This window comes from Marmota flaviventris, chromosome X, assembly GCF_047511675.1.
Source record: "Marmota flaviventris isolate mMarFla1 chromosome X, mMarFla1.hap1, whole genome shotgun sequence".
In the NCBI taxonomy this organism is placed as follows: Eukaryota; Metazoa; Chordata; class Mammalia; order Rodentia; family Sciuridae; genus Marmota; species Marmota flaviventris.
Genome location: NC_092518.1, coordinates 114,726,397 through 114,743,344, shown reverse-complemented (window position 1 = coordinate 114,743,344; position 16,948 = coordinate 114,726,397). Strand labels below are relative to the sequence as shown.

Below are 16,948 nucleotides of genomic sequence, written 5' to 3'. Positions count from 1 at the left end.
ATTGTTACTTGTATTCTTTATAATTGCCATTCTGACTAGAGTGAGATGGAAAATCCCAGTGTAGTTTTAATTTGCATTTCTCTAATCGCTAGAGATGTTGAACATTTTTTCATATTTTTTGACTTTTGTATTTCTTCTTTTGTGAAGTATTTGTTCAGTACCTTTGCCCATTTATTGATTGGGTTATTTATTTTTCTGGTGTTAAGGTTTTTTTTTGAGTTTTTTATATATCCTTGAAATTAATGCCTTATCTAAGGTACTGGTGGTAAAGATTTTCTCCCATTCTGTAGGCTCTCTGTTCATGTTCTTGATTATTTCCTTTGCTGTGAAGAAGGTTTTCAATTAGATACCATCTCATTTATTGATTCTTGATTTTATTTCTATGCTTTAGGAGTCATAGTGAGGAAGTCAGTTCCTAAGCTCACATGTTGGAGAGTTGGGTCCAGTTTTTCTTCTAGTAGGTGTAGGATCTCTGGTCTAATGCCTAGGTATTTGATCCACTTAGAGTTGAGTTTTGTGCAAGGTGAGATATAGAGGTTTATTTTCATTTTGCTGCTTATGGATGTGTTCCCAGAACCATTTGTTGAAAAGGCTATCTTTTCTCCAATGTATGTTTATGGCACCTTTGTCTAGGATGAGATAATTGTATTTATGTGGGTGTGTCTCTGTGTCTTGTATTCTGTTCCATTGATCTTCATGTCTGTTTTGGTGCCAATACCATGTTGTTTTTGTTACTATAGCTCTATACAGGGTTTCTTTGAGAGGTGGTTAAAATGTTCTAAAATTGACTGGTGATGTTGGTGCTATCTGTAAACACACTAAAACCCACTAAATTGTGCACTGTAAATAGGGGAATTGTATAGTATATGAATTTTTAAAAATATTTAGTTGTCAATGTACCTTTATTTTATTTATTTATGTGGTGCTGAGGATCAGACCCAGTGCCTCACGCATGCTAGGCAAGCACTCTACCACTGAGCCACAACCCCAGCCCTAGTATGTGAATTTTATCTTAATAAAGCTGTTAGAAGTTTAGATAAATGTCAGAAAAAAAAAGAATACAATTTGAATGAAAGAGAGATGTGCCCATGTTTTGAGAGAGACTTCCATCCAAAATGTAAAACAACTGGTCCAGGTATATTCCAATGATTTATCTGGAGAAAGGTCCCTTTCAATTGGGCTTCCCTTATAGGAGCAACTCCTATGAGTTTCCAGATCATTACCCACCGGACGAGGGGCTGGTGGCAGAGTAGCTTAAAGCCAGAATGTGAAGGGCAATTGCCAGCTGTTGGGTAGTTAGAGACTGATTGGAATATATGTGAGTGGGAAACCAGGATTCAATTTACCCAAACCCAGCTGCCTGGTGATTTCCGCCTTGACTGTGATCCACAGAGCACACCCAGTTTGATGAGGAGGAGTGACAAGCAGTCTACTGATGTGCCACTTGTGCAATTAGCAATTCAGCAAGTCCAGCTTCAAATAAGCACTTCCAAAATCTCTTCCTATTCCTGGAGACGGTCCCCACTATTTCAGTGCCTTTCAGCTTTCCTGAAAGAGGAGACACTGATCTGCTGCTACAGGGCTACCACAAGACGGCTGAGGTGGAACTCTCTGAGGGCACATGTGTGGAGACCTTGCACTGAGTAATGCCCAATGCAGTGTCAGCTGTATCTCCTGCCCTGAGCAGGAAGCTTGAATGCCATGGTCAGTGCTTCCTTATTTCCTGGATAGGAAGTCTCAGCAGCCTGAGGTGGCATAGCAGTTTCTGTGGAGGGTTACATAGCTCTCTACATTTATGAAGGAAATGATATGCTATTCTGATGGTTCCCTGTTGCCTTTGGGTCCAGAGGCCAAGGGCAGTCCAAATGTGTTCTTGAAAAGCCAAGAACCAGACAGCAGCCAAGGCTTTGTCCAGATGCCAGCCAAGGTTTTATTGAATCTGAACTTGCAATTGAGTCTTCATCCCATTATCACAACAGTTACAAAATATGAACATATTAAAACTAATTTGTAACTTGGAGGGACCGCCTTTCTATTTGGAAGATGGCCACAGAAAAATCAGGGGGCCCCCACATTGCCAGTGTGAAAAGCGCATAGCCCTTGGAGTCAAACCCACCTGCAAGCCTCATTCTCTGTGTATTGGCTGCATGACTTTGGGCAAGGTGGCTACATCTCTCTGAGACTCAGTTTCCTTGTCTATAAATGGAGATAAGAAAGAATATCTTACAGGATTATTGTTCTACTTAAGTGACAAATGCTGCTGGATCCCAATTGGCTTTTTTATTCCCATCCCTCTAGTGCAGATTGCTGCATGAGGTCTAGGAGGTGGGGATGGCCCTGTTCTGAACTATATGGCCCTGTACAAGCTCCCTTTTCTCCCAGGACCTGCAAATACAGAGTTTGGGATTGATGGCACCTTCCAGTTTTGATAGTCTTTGAACTAAGTCAAGGTCAATTGTGAATGGTCTGGCTTGTCACATGAGAAAATGGACGCAGTCATTTGACAGTCACAACTCTTTCCCAAAGCAACAGTTCCTCTCTTACCACTGTAATTACATGGTCTTTCTGGAATAAAGTATATACTCTTCTTTCCAATTTCTTTCTTTCTTTTTTTGCCTGAACTTTCTGGGATCTGTCTATATATAATTTAATGGCATTTTATTATGGATAAAAAACACAGATTTAATAGAAAAAAGCAACCCCACCTCCACTGCTCCAGAAAAAGAGACCAGATCTGCCTGTCAACCTGATTTTTTCTGCAAGCCCCTGGCCCACCCACTGGCACCTGATTTATGCCCTAGGGGAACAGCCTGGCTATGGGGAAGATTTACACCAGGTTTTCATCTTCAAATGAGCTACTACCTCTGTTCCTTCTGTATTCAAGTGCTTGGCACTCATAGCCTGCAAGTTTATCTTGGAATTTAAAATGAAAAATAGTCTCATGAGAAGCTCAAAGAGGCGTACAAGAAAGTGCTTGAGAGCTTGCTGCAGCCTTGTACAGACAGTAAGTAGGGTGCAATCCCCAGCTCTTGGTGGAAGTGTCCCGTGCCCAGAGATGATGATTTGCACATCATTCCCACTTGGAGGCATGACAAAGAGTGCAATGTGCAAGGTGTAACTGGAGCCAGGGAATATTGAATATTCCTAAGCTACTGCCTTCACTGTTTATCTGCGTAACCTTGAGCAAGTTAACTCTGAGGCTTGTCTGACGTCCCTGTAAAATGAAAATGATGCCTCCCTCAAAGGGCTGCAGTGAAGGTCAAATGAACTGCTGAGTGGCCAACAAGCTTGGGTGCTGACATCCTACGACTCTAAATTGGAATGCAGACCCTACCAAAGATTCTACTTTTCTCCTTGAGCCTCAGTTTTCTCATCTACACAATGAGTATAGACTTGTGTGCTGGATGAAATGATTCTTGTAAAGTCTATGCAGCCTAGCACATAATAAGCACCAATTAAATGTTAGCTAATGATTTGGTTGTTATTTGTCCTTCAGGTATAATTTCTGACAATTCTAGAAATGATAGCCTGTGTATTCCAGATGCTTTAGCAAATTTGCCCTGTACTTTGTATTCTTGGGGCAAAAACACTGGGAATCTGGGGCCCTGGTTTTGAAATTGCAGCTAAGACATGAAACTAAGAATCCAGCAATGAAAACATATCACTTTCTTCATGAAAAAAGTCTTTGCTTAACAATAGTGCTATATCTTCACATAGAAAGGTGTCCAAAGCCCACAGAACTATTGAGCTGGGCATGATTTTTCAAAAACAGTGCATCCATCAATAGCAACAGGGTGATTCAACTAGGAACATAACACCTGTCAAATAGAAAGTACTGTTTAGCCAGGGGTCTCAAGCACAGCCCTAGACATATGGATTTGTCACATAGATAGAGACTAGTAAGGTACATGCAGGCAAGAATGGCAGTGGCTTAATGTTATTACCACACATTTTTGATAATAAAATCCATAATCCAGAGGTTTCATTTACTTGACCCCATACATTTAGATCTTTGGAAACATCTGGGCAATGTAGGATATTTCTCATTTTTTTTCATCAGAATTGCTGGGCACATTGAATCTAACAGATTTCTATTGATCACCTGAATTTTGCCCTCTGTTAGATATTTTTGAAGGTCATAGAGATGTTACAGTTTTGTTGAGAAAAATGAAACAGGTTTAAAGCAACGAAAGAGAGGTACAGGAGCTGGGATTTAAACATGGTTGCCAAGCTTGGTACTCTGTGCATGCCACAATAGCACATTGCCTCTTAACTAGGTGCACTGTTCACTCTTCATTTTGGACTGCTTTGAAGAAACAAATCCAGTGGTTTGTTCAGTGGTTTTGGAACAAATTCAGTACTTACCATGCTTTGACTTCAATAGAGACTTAAACTTTTTGCTGAAAGCTGGTGATATATGTCCAGAATGGACCATTCCATGTGTTGGCACTGTCGATCCTGGTAGTGACTTGACTGAACATTTCTTGAAAATGATCTCAATCTTTATTTGAGTGCTGGCTAAATCATTACTTATTGGGGACTTTTCCATTCCCCGTGTTTTAAACACGTTAAAATATGAATGAAGCAGTGAAATCTCATGTTGGCAGCTTGCCATCCTTTGACTATATTAGCACAAAAGATCTGGGATTCAATAAAGTAGCAACCCCTTATGAAGCGGACTATAAAAGGTACAGTAGAACCTTCCAGCTGATTTGAACCAGTGCTGAGATAGCATTCATCATGGATCGTCCAGACCCCAAAATCTGAAGCATGGAAATAAAATGGGATAGGGGCTGGGGATGTGGCTCAAGCGGTAGCGCGCTCGCCTGGCATGCGTGCGGCCCGGGTTCGATCCTCAGCACCACATACAAAGATGTTGTGCCCGCCGAAAACTAAAAAAAAAAAATTATCTCTCACTCCTTCTCTCTCTCTCTCTCTCTCTCTCTCTCTCTCTCTCTCTCTCTCTCAAAAAAAGAAAGAAATAAAATGGGATAAAATGAAACCCCCAGCACATATTTATATTGATATTATAAGTGAAACATTTTTCAGACCTTCTGTAACAGAAAGCAAGCCCTGTTACACTCAGAAAATTTCCAAGGGATTCTTAATTGATTCTTTCCTTCCTACAAAGAAAAAGTGTATATGTGACCAAACTGAAGGAATGTGGAACCTATCATACAAATACAGATGTTTTGCATTGAGGGAGCTCCAAGGAATATCTGAAAATAGCTGTTAACTTTCAGTTGATGGAGTCAGCCTGTCTCTGCACCTTATTTTATATCTCAAATAGGAGCCTTGCATCATGAGTGGCAAAGCATCTCAGGAGGCAGGAAAAGTCAGGCTTTATTTTATGGCCCTCCCTTTTGTTTTGCTTTGTTTGTTCCATAGGGGGGAAAAATACACTTTTGCTGCTTTCTGAAAGACTGAATTGTCAAACAGGTGCTGTAGAAATTTCAGAAGGAATATATCCTACCATAGCCAAAGACAAGTTGTAGACAAACCCATTTCCCATGAAACACAAGAATCCCAGTCTCCAGATTCTTAATTAGATCAGCACTAGAGGGCACTCTTATGATGCCAAAATGGGAGATTTTTTACTAAAATCTGGTGGGCAGGGTGGGAGTGAGGGGAGGAAGAGCAGGGTGATTTGTAAAGACTAGAGACAACAAACAACATAGAGAAGACATCTGCAACTGAGAATTCACCACTCACTAACAGATAAGGAAACACTGTTTTTAAAGGCCATTCAGCAGTCAGCCTCATCATGTCCACTTTGTTCCAAAATTTGTTTGGTGCTTTGGCAATGCAAGGCCCAGGTAATAGGCATTATTTCTCAAATGGAAAAAAAAAATGATTATTAACATGTAATGTAGTAAAAAAGCAAACTTTAGCCAAAAAACAAAATGTGAGAGAGAAGCATAGGAAGATGTATTTACAAGTTAACAGCTATGGGAAAAGAAGAGCTTAAAATGTTTGCAATTTTTTATGGTTGTTTTCCCAGTCTTTTGTAACACTTGCTGCTGAAGGGTTCTGATCCTGTGTCTTGGAGAGAAGGTGCCTGCTTGCATGCTGTCTTTATGCATGCTCTGGTAGACACAAGATTGGTGGTATGCTATCAAGGAAAAGGACCAGTAGACTTGGGTCTTGTCTCAACACTGCCACTGAGATGCTCTGTGATCTGCAGCGTGTCCCTGCCCCCATGGGTTCTCAAGATTTGGAAGGGTTGCATACCTCTAATGGTCTATAAAAGACATCTTTTGACCCTCAGAGTTTATGATTGATGGCTGCAGAAAGAACTTTCCATGAGTTTTTTTATATTTATTTTTTAGTTGTTATTGGACACAATATCTTTATTTTATTTATTTATTTATTTATTTATTTATTTATTTAATGTGGTGCTGAGAATTGAATCCAGGGCCTTGCACGTGCTAGACGAGCTCTCTACCACTGAGCCATAATCCCAGCCCCTCCATGAGTTTTTTTAATAGCAACCACTTGAGTTCTGAATCAAACAAGTTGTAGCAGGCATCTTGGGATAAAAGGTGACTTCATGTTATCAATAGAGATGACAGTGAAAGGACTTGCCAGCTCAAAGGGGCTGGTCTGCTGATATTAATCATTCATTTAGCTTTATGGTCCAAATTGGCCTGGTAAGCTCAAGTGAGGTGGCTCCTAATATATATTGTGTACTAAGCACTAGCCAGAATCTCAATCATGTCCAGGCACAGTTGCCTGGGGAGCTAGTGGGATGTGTGGGAGACCTGATGGCAAGATTGGGCACTGAAGACAAATTTGCCTACTCTGACTTTGCCCCTACTGTCTCAGAGAAATACAGGAGTGTTTCCGTGTAGGTCTCAGATTGTAAGAACCCAGGATTATAAACTGTTCTGTTTAACTGTCACAGGACTGTAGATTGAATCAATTTAAGGTCATTTCTCTGAGTCTAGAAGGCTCTATAATCTTCAGATGCTCTTACCCAAAGGCAAGAATCAGATTGAAATCCTTGTCAGCTGCAAAGGAGTAAAAAGGCAAAATGGGTCTGGAAAGCAAGTTTAATATCTTGAGGGAAGGGAGACACTGTGAAAGGAGCAGTTAAACAAACTTAGGGGACCTCACAGTTGTGCCAAGTTCTGGGCCTCAGGGTATTAAAACAAATACTCAAAGAATAAAAGATAGAAAGAATGTTCTAGATTTTAATATTTTCAGGCCAAACATGAGAAACTCCCTGTCACAATATATGCATAATTTCTAGTGGACTTGGCATGGAACAAGGAAGAAGGCAGTGTGATCAAACAGTAGAACACCGGTGTCAGGACACATCCATTCTATCAATAAATGTGGTTGCTTTCAATGTGGCCTTTCACATGCAGGTGCTTTTAAGCACTGGCTTTGGCAGTCTTGTTGTGTTCCCAGGACAGCAAGATGGTTCCATGACAACAGCTTTGAAGCTATGTTCCTGACCTGCCACAGATTCATCATCATTTTGAATTATTCTCTTACTTGCCATATTCATCCTTAGTAAAAATAATCATATATATAATTTCAGGCTGACTCTGATCCTTGTACTCTGCTACTGGGTCAACATGCATGATCTCATGTAATCTTCACAAGTATCTTGAGCACAGTACTTGTCCCCATTTTGTAGGTGAGGAAATGAAGCTGATATATTAAGGCACTTTTGCAGTGTCATGTAATTAGTAAATTAAAGGGACTAAAAACCAATCTGTGTGACTCCTGGGCATATTTCATTACCCCATACTGCCTCTCAGGCCTGTGTAGAAGCAAAAGGCTAAGGATGAGTATTTTTCACATTTAGCAAGTGAAATAGGCAAGTAGCATGTTTTTCCTAGGGCCTTATCAGATATTCAGGCCCTTTATCTGGCACCTCTATTTGCTTCCACCAGTTTGAACAGAGTCCTTTGCCTGAGACTTTGGAGACTATTACTCATTTAGAGAGACCAAATTAGCAAGCAGAATGTAAGTCTTTTTTTTTCACTAGGATATACTCTACTTGACCTTCAGAGATCAGATAAAGAATATGTTGTAAGATTTTTAAAAGGTATGGTGGGTTACTGGGCAGCGATATTCTAGGTCAGACCAGGATGAAGGTGGAAGGACATCCTGTGAAGGGAGAAGGTAGGAAATCAAAGGCACAACTCTGGTGTGGAAGCTGGAAAGAGAGTGAAAAAACCAGTCCAATGTCAGAAAGTAGAGAGGTTGAATGGACCATTTGCTTGGCAGTTCTGGAAAAATGGTAGGCAGTTGCTTCCCACAGAGTGTATTATGTGCTACAGATTTGCAATCAGACCAAAACAGTATTGATGTGGGATTTGAAACCATCCTTCACAAAATCAGATCATCCATCTAGCTTTTATCTGGGAGTGTGTGGACTATGGAGGTCTTTGTTGATGGGTGGCCATTACCAATATCCCCGGCTCTTGGCAGATGAGAATCTACATGAGCAGAAAGAGAAATGGGTGTGTGTATGGGGAAGAGAAGAATCAATTTTTCATCAATTAGGTTTTCATTGTTTTTCTCAATTAACTTTCTTTGTATAAATTTTCCATCATAAAGAACCAACCACTCTATACTTCAAATAAACAAAGCGGTTTCCCTGGACAGTATGATGTTCGGCCACATTTCAATTTGGCCATTATTGTTTTAGCCATGTTCTCACTTACTTATAAACTAGAATACTGGGTTCTGGCTCTCTGAGCTACTAGTGGCAGGTGGTACTATGAAAACAACTAGAGATTAGTGCACTTTTAACTAACTTAGTCCTAAGATGGAAAGTAAAGCTATTAGATAAATAAAAACTATTGGAAGTGGGGAATTTTTTTTAAAAAAAATATGTTTTAGTTGTTGATAGACCTTTATTTTATTTATTTATTTTTATATGGTACTGAGAATCGAACCCAGTGCCCCACACGTGCTAGGCAAGCACTCTACCACTGAGCCACAACTCCAACCTGGAAGTGGGGGATTTTTATAAACCAACCTGTTGACTTCCTTCATCTCCTATAGCTCTCTGAGAAGGTGGAAAAGAGATTTGGTCCAAGATCAAATGAGTCAATGGTAAACAGAATTAAAACCAGGGATCCTGATTCTCAAGCAAGGACTACTGGATTTTTACATCATCCTGTTTTTCCTAGGTCTTAATTTGGTCCTTAATATCTAAGTGGATTATTTTACTTCGGTTTCTGAAGCCCTAAGCACCAGCCCTAAGAATGTCATAATATGAAAGTGTCCTGGCTAGCATGAATATCCATCTAGAGTTTGCAGACTCCCAGGTCGCTCCCAAATTCCTGTTATTCCAGTGATATATTTGTATTCCCTTCACTTTTATTTTTTCTTTTCTCTGATATTTGAAATTTTTAGGCAGATGCTTCCATTTGAGAAACTGATCACATCATCTTGAACCTGGCCCAGAAAAATATTACTCTTGTTTCTCCTCTAGCCAGCATCTAGGTCATGGGCAGGTTGACCAGGGTTACTTTTTGTCCACCTACTGCTATTGCTTTCCCAGGATGCAGCTTGTTGAGAGCTGAGGAATCCAATCTCAGTGTGTCACCTGGGCCAGCTCCTAGAGAACACAACTGCAGTCAGTGAGAAAAACTCTGTTAGGATGTGGGATTACAGTATTATGAAACTGCTTTTGAGAGACTTTCTGTCTTCAAAGGATTTCAAGATACAAGCATGAGAGGTCTATGGGCAGGAAATGGCCCAACTGAAGAGAAACCTGTTTGACATCCTTTTGAGAGGGCTTTCCACAGGGGAGAAATCATGAATTTATAATATCTTTTTCAATTAGGAAGAAAAGTCTTTTTAATACAAATGTTGAATCTAAGACTATTGGGTCTCAGATTATATTATTGGGTCTCAGATTATTATTATAAATAAAGGCATAAATAAAATGAAGAGAAACTCTTTCCTAGAGTTGATAATATATGGTCTGTTTCAGTGGAACTCTTTTTCCAAGCAGATGGCCTAAAAACATTCCCCAAGATTTCCAGCATTGTAGAGGCAGGAACTTTTGTCTGTTTTCTTCATGGTGTATCCTCAATGCCTCAAACAAGGTCCACATGATAGATAATATTTTTGAATGACACATCACAATTAAAGGGTCTTTCTGGAAGAATTAAAAAATAATTTAAGAACCTTCCCACACAATGGACTATTACTCAGCAATAAAAGAGAATAAAATCATGGCATTTGCAGGTAAATGGATAGCCTTGGAGAAAATAATACTAAGTGAAGTTAGCCAATACCACAAAAGCAAATGCCAACTGTTTTCTATGATATAAGGTGACTGACCCATGATGGGGTAAGGAGGGGGAGCATGGGAGGAATAGATGAACACTAGATAGGGCAGAGGGGTGGGAGGGGAAGGGAGGGGGCAGGGGGTTAGCAAGAATGGTGGAATGTGATGATCATTATTATCCAAAGTACATGTATGAAGATATGAATTGGTGTGAACATACTTTATATACAGAGATATAAAAATTGCGCTCTATATGTGTTATAAGAATTGTAATGCATTCCACTGTCATGTATTTAAAAAATAAAATCAATTAAATATTAAAATAAAAAATAAATGGCATCAATAAATGATAAAAGGAGAACCTTCCCAGAGAGTGTATGTGTATATATGTAGTAGGGCCTTAACAATTAATTTATTTTTTTCTAATCACTATGCCTCTCCTTTTTTCCCCCAACCTTTTCCCCCATGGCCTTTGGTAAACTTTCAATGACCATCCACCCCTTCAATTGATGCACCTGTAATATCTTCATGGATCATCATTGAATACTCCACATCTGGTCATCTTGACTCCCAGGTAAGGCAATGTGCTTCCAAAAGTTTTCTCTGTGAAATCACTGAGCACACTTTAATATGTGGTTGAGAAGTTAATATAGAAATTAAAAAATAATTATAATCTCAAGAGGCAATAGTTCCCTGATTAAAGTTAACTTTGATCCAGGCCTGATACAAATCAATTATGTATATATTTACATTATTTGAAGATTTCCATTAGTACAATGAAATGAAAATTATGGTTTTAGAAACTGCTGCATATTTGACTTTGGAATTTTCCACTATAAAGAATCAACATATAGCTTTATTTTATTTTGAAAAGTGTTTTCTTGTTGTTAGTTTTCTTTTTTAACCCAAGTTGTATTTTTTTAATTCACAAGGCCATGTGTGGTGCAAGGGCTCCTAGCTTCTCTTTGCTTTGTGGGGACTCTAAGTTATGGGGTAGGTCAGTACACTCTAGATTAATTCTTTCTTGCAGCCAGAGTAGAAGATAACACATTGGGCCTTGGATGGTAAGTCAGCTCATGGGGATGTCTTGTTTAAAAACAGATCTGATGTCAGGACTCACCAGGTATATTGCTTTGTTTTTTCTCCTAAGACTTGCTCCCCCAGCTGTCTTAACAACTGAGAAGCAGAAGAGGCAGCTTAACCACACCAGGACTGATGATAAGTCAGATGTCACTTTTCAAATGACAGCGCAAGGGCTCTGCTGCTAGCTATACTATTAAAAGTCTCTCTTAACTCACCTCTAAAGCCTCTAGACATATTTGATGTGAAGAAACATTTCTCCCAAGAAAATTCACAGGCCATATAACCTGCTTTGGGCACAAAAGTGTTACTATACTGTAATGTCCCTTGTTCTGTTGTAATGAAATGTCAAGCTACCTGAGCTCGTTTGGATCCTCGAGTTAGCAACTAACCTCTGTACAACTTCACAGTTCCTGATAATATCAAAAATTCCCACAGTTGAATTAGTGTTCTATATTTCTTAAGACATATATTACAAGAAGACCTAAGCAAGTTTTGTGAATTAGAGAAACATTGTTTACTTTGATGAATGTCTTGTGTTTGGGTGGAAGAGACTAGAGAGATGATTTATATATCACTTTGTGTGTGCATTGAATTTTCATCTTTTATGGAGCATCAGCAAAGTCTAATCATTCTTTTTCTTTTATTTGTGTTTCATATATTCCTGGTAATGTGAAAAATCCATGCATATTTTCCCTTGGTCTTTTCAATCAAGTGTTTCCATTTTGGTGATGCCACGGGGTTGGACTTGGTTCACCTTTTGGTTTATTGCTTTTTGTTTTTTGCTTCTATTGCCATTCTTCTTTGTGAAAGGAAATGGAATTAGCATGAGTGAGTAGTAGATCCATTATTCCCAGGCCACAGGCCTCCAGAGAGCTGGCTCTCAGTGCTGCCCTGCCTTTGCAGCCCAGAGATTCAGGCTGTCCCCATTATTTGAGAGGAGCTATTGGGGAACAAAGTGGGCAAGCCATCCATGAGCTATTTCCTTACAGTTTGGGAAGCTGGAAGAATATGCTACCCAAGTAAAACAGAAATTTTTTATTATTTTAACTCTTCTCTTGCCAAGCTCTTGCTAGCGACTGGTTTTACTGTTCCTTTAACAGGTGGAGGATTTTTCAGATTCTAGACGCAGCGAGGTAAGTAACAATGCATTTTTAGTTTCACTGAGCTCAAGAAAGATAGAATAATTGATTCTGCTATTGTCTGTCAGTTTAATTTTTTTAAAATGGTTATTTTTTTTTGTTTGAAAAGATTCTTGCCAGGGTTCTTTTTGCATTTAAAACAGCAGTTTCAGGTCTGAAGGCTTACCTAGTTCAGAAGTAAAATGAATGTCCAGGACCACCACCCCAGACTGTTGGGCAGTAGGTCATTAGTTTTTTTTTTGTCTTTTTGCTGAAATTGGATAAGTAGAATGTGTAGTTACAAAGACCCACACCATTGGCAAACTGGTCTTTATATGACTTCAGGCATGCCTACCTGTCCATAAGCTGGATGGTGGTTTAGAGAACAACTAAATCAGCATTTCCTTGAAAGGAAATCAATTATGTGAAAATATCAGTTCTTTTAAAGTATGCAAATATGTAGACTTGCAAGGCAGAGGAATCCCATAGGCCAGGGGTCTTTATGACATGAACCCTGCAGGAGAACAAATCTAATCAGGCACAAGAAAGTTCCTCTCTGTGGGAGAGAGGAGGCACTGAGAATGCTCCAGGAAAGTGCCCACTGGTGCCATGGGCTATAGCATCATATTGCCACTGGAGCTGAAGAGGCAAATGAGAATTAGAAGTCATTTTGTAACAGCATGCCATAGTTGCTTGGCATGTTGTCTTCTAAAGTTACGATGCTCCCCCAAATTGTAGTTGGCCTGCTGTAGGCTTATTGGCCCCAGAAATATTTACCAGTGCCTCTGTTTTCTCTTCCTACCCACCTGCATACCACCCTGTGTTTCCTGGCCAAATAGATTAGGGAAAGCAAAGGCTATCAATTTGGCATTCCTCCATAAGGGCAGACTCCCATGAAAATAGATTAGATGGGCCAATTTTAAGATGCCCAGTTTAGCTTTCAGCAGCTGGGTTTGCATATTCCTTCCATTTCCATATTCCTTGGGGAATTTACTTGACAACTGAGAATAATAAATTCAGTAATTTTACAATCATATTGTAAGTCATTGACATGAAAGGTATAGATTTGCATAGGAACTTAATCATATGAGTATGGGATGGCATTTAAAGATCATAGATTAGATATGTCTTGGTGGTAAGACAGCTTCTGCTACTGTCTAATTGGGTGACTTTGATCAAGTGTTGTTACCACTCTGAGCCTTAATTTTCTCATGTCTGAAATAAAATAAAGTAGATGACCATGACCATTAAGAGAATGGTCAATGAGGCAGGAACTCTTCTCCCTATAATAGTTTCTATAGGGAAAGTGTTCAGAATTTTATTTTCTTTTTGCTGATCAGTTGGACCAGAAGTTACATCAGAGCAACTTCTACCTGGTCTTAGTTAAAGTGAAAGAAAAGAGAAATACAGATGGTGAGGTGGAAAAGAAATGCTTTGGTAAATATCAGTGGGGCCATTTTTGAATTCTGGTGGCCTAAATGATATATGAAAACTATTTGCAAGGCTAGCATATTTTTAAACCACTAGTAAAATAATAAAGCAACAATTCATTTGGTAGTCCCCATTGTATGAGCAGTTTCATAAATGTATAAGATTATGATTATCTCTGCCTCATAATTAACAATTTGCATAAGTACTTGCTATTATTTACTTGCCTGAATGGATTTTTGTAATCCAGAGGAAGAAGGGAACAATCAGTGGAAGCCATCCCAAATGCCTAGTATTATTGTTACATGCATGACAATTAACAGTGATACTAATTGCTTCAGACCAGAACCTCATTTGTTTTTCTATAGACAGCAAAAACAAATTGCCAGAGTTTTTGTTACTCTCTCTCTCTCTTTCCCTCTTTATCTCTCTCTGAGAGCCAACTGTATCTTATAAAGTCTGCAGTTGGATATGAGCAAATTATTTGGTGAGATTTTTCAGTGTATCATTTTGTGATGGATTTTTTAAGCTTTTGTTTGCTAGCAATCAATGTCTTGAACAGACAAAATTTGCTTTTATAATATCTTAATGATAGGCCTCTATAAATTTTATGAATATAAAGATGTTCACATACCAGCCAGTTTTGCTGCTGAATTTACATTCTATTTCATATTCCATATTTTTAAACTTATTGGCATCAGACCTGCATACATGATTCATAGAAAGTCAAGGCTAGAAGGGGCCATTAAGATCACACCTGCCAAATTCTCTCATTTTTCAGATGAGTCTGATTGTCAGTAATTTGAATATCGGTAATATCCACCAAATCAATGATGCCACACATTCTTTTTAAACTTTCAAACCATTGGGAACAATTGCTGTAAGTCTATTTGAGTTATAACTGGTTGTTTTGGAATCCTATAGCTTCAACTTATTTTCTAACGAGCCAAATCAGAGTTTGTAAAATATGCCCTCATAAGGTTTACCTAAATCTAACCAGGATGTTGATGGTGTATGTGTGGAAGGAGATATTCTATGTAACATGCCTGGCAATAGGAGATATTTAACCAATATCAACTAATTTCCCCTCATACACAGATTACCTTAACTATCATAAACATTCAGTGACTGACAACATGGGCTTTCCGAATCAAACAAATCTCAAGTCCAATCCTTGCACTGTCTCTAGCTGTGAGACCTTGAGTCATTTATTTAACCTCTGTTGGCTTCAGTTAGTTCTCTCACATGTAAAATGTAACTATTTTATAGAATTATTATGAGGATTAAAATGAAACCATGCATTTTAAGTGCTTAACACTGTTCCTGGCTCATAGTAAAAAGTCGATAAATAGTAGTGGTTATTACCTTCATTATCTGGCACACCCAGTATCCAGCCTCATTCGATACTAATATTTTATTTAATGGCGATTTGGGGTACCAGCATGTATACCTGTACACATTCATCTATGGTCACACAAAGTCCACAAAGAATGGCATTGATAAGACTGCTTTCCCAAAGGTTATCTGTTGACGACCATTTTATAAAATCTCATGTCTGCTTCTCTGAATTCAGTTTTCTGGGCCTCTTTGGAGATTCAGGGGCTTTGGTACATCTTCTCTTGCTTGAAAGTGTTTGTAATTTATCTTGGTGTCTTCTCAGCACTCCTTATATTTCTTTTGTTTGGATCTCTTTCTCTCCCCACCCCACCCCCATTGACCCAACAGCTTCTCCCTACCCTTTGCCCCCTTAAATGGAGCAATTCCCAAGGTCCTGTCTGTCATTGATCTGCTTCTTTTCTCTTGCTATGTTGTCTCCCTGGGTAATTTCATCTCCTCACAGAGCTTCACCTTTAACCTCTACACTAATGATTCCCAAATTGACCTCCAAGATCCTTAATTCATTCCGGAGCTCCAGGCTAACTCCAATTTCCAGTTGCCTGCTGAGAATCTCCAGGGCAGGATATCCTAGGAGGCTGAGAGTGTAGTCTGGCTTTTGTCATCCCCTCAGGAATGCAGATGGAGGAATCTAGCTTCAGATGTATTAAGAATTGAAAACAAGGAATGAATCTGGGACATTAGCTTGAGCAGAAGTAAAAGCAGTCACAGTTAGCAAAGTCATTCAAAATGGGCTTTTTTGGGAAAGAATGACAGGTAATCTGAATTTCTGTTATTATGAACTGGAGATTGAAATGGCAGTTAGAACTTTAAAAGGTGTATGTGTTTTCTAAGGAGAAGGGAACAGCTTTCCTAGTGAAAACTGAATTCAATTTTTAGATGTGGGAAGATTGGCATGTTTGAAGGGAATGTTAATTAAAATCATCTTTCTTGGGACACCTATGGTTAATGTTGTTTTGGTGTTTTGTTATAAAAATGCATATGCCAGAGAGAAGGATGATATATTCAGGCTGAAGGATAAATGTGGGAATTTTGAGAGCACATGTGTGCACAGACATATATTTACATACTGGGTCACATACACCTAAAATTTGGAATGTGTGCAAAGCATTCTTTCAGGGAGTAGGTAGATTTTTTTTTCTTTCATTCATTCTGCAAATGTTTATTGAATAGCCAGGCTCTCTGTGGAGATTGAGACTGTGATGATAGAACATATAAGGTCTCTGTCCTTAAACATCTGATTCATTTTTCTTTAGTTATATACAGGTACACTGAGAGCTGAATCTTGTCAAGAAATATCTGCAACATGTGACAAGTTGTTCAATGACTATAACTTTGCTGACAATCTTAATGACCAAAGAGGAACTTAAGGGAAATAAGGCAGTGCTAAAGTGGGAAAGAATGTGCATAAATTTGAATTAGAAATTGATTTCTTTCTTTAAATTTAGAAAATATTGAATTGCTTTGGGGCTTTACATTTCAAGTTGGTCTGTCAGTGTTTCAGGCTAGAGTGAGAATGATTATGTCTAACCCTAAAACTTAATTAGAGCAAAGGGATAGACAAATCTTGGTTAATGTGTGGACTGCTGTTAGGAGAAGTCGTTGTAAACAAACTATTCCTATGGAAACTAGAAACTCAGGGCTAATATCTTTAGCAGAGAAC

At 38.9% G+C, this 16,948-nt stretch overlaps 1 protein-coding gene across 2 annotated transcripts in view; it reads left to right on the top strand.

Annotated features, from left to right (window-relative positions):
• Hs6st2 (heparan sulfate 6-O-sulfotransferase 2) overlaps positions 1–16,948 on the top strand; it is a 285,280-nt gene that overhangs the window by 193,668 nt on the left and 74,664 nt on the right. Inside the window, exon 3 of one of the 2 annotated variants that reach the window (XM_027946994.2) lies at positions 12,445–12,477. The exons of the other annotated variant lie outside the window; for it this stretch is intronic. Within the exon in view, the coding sequence (XP_027802795.1) occupies positions 12,445–12,477 (33 nt within the window). The remainder of the gene's footprint in view (positions 1–12,444; positions 12,478–16,948) is intronic. 2 annotated transcript variants of the gene reach the window in all.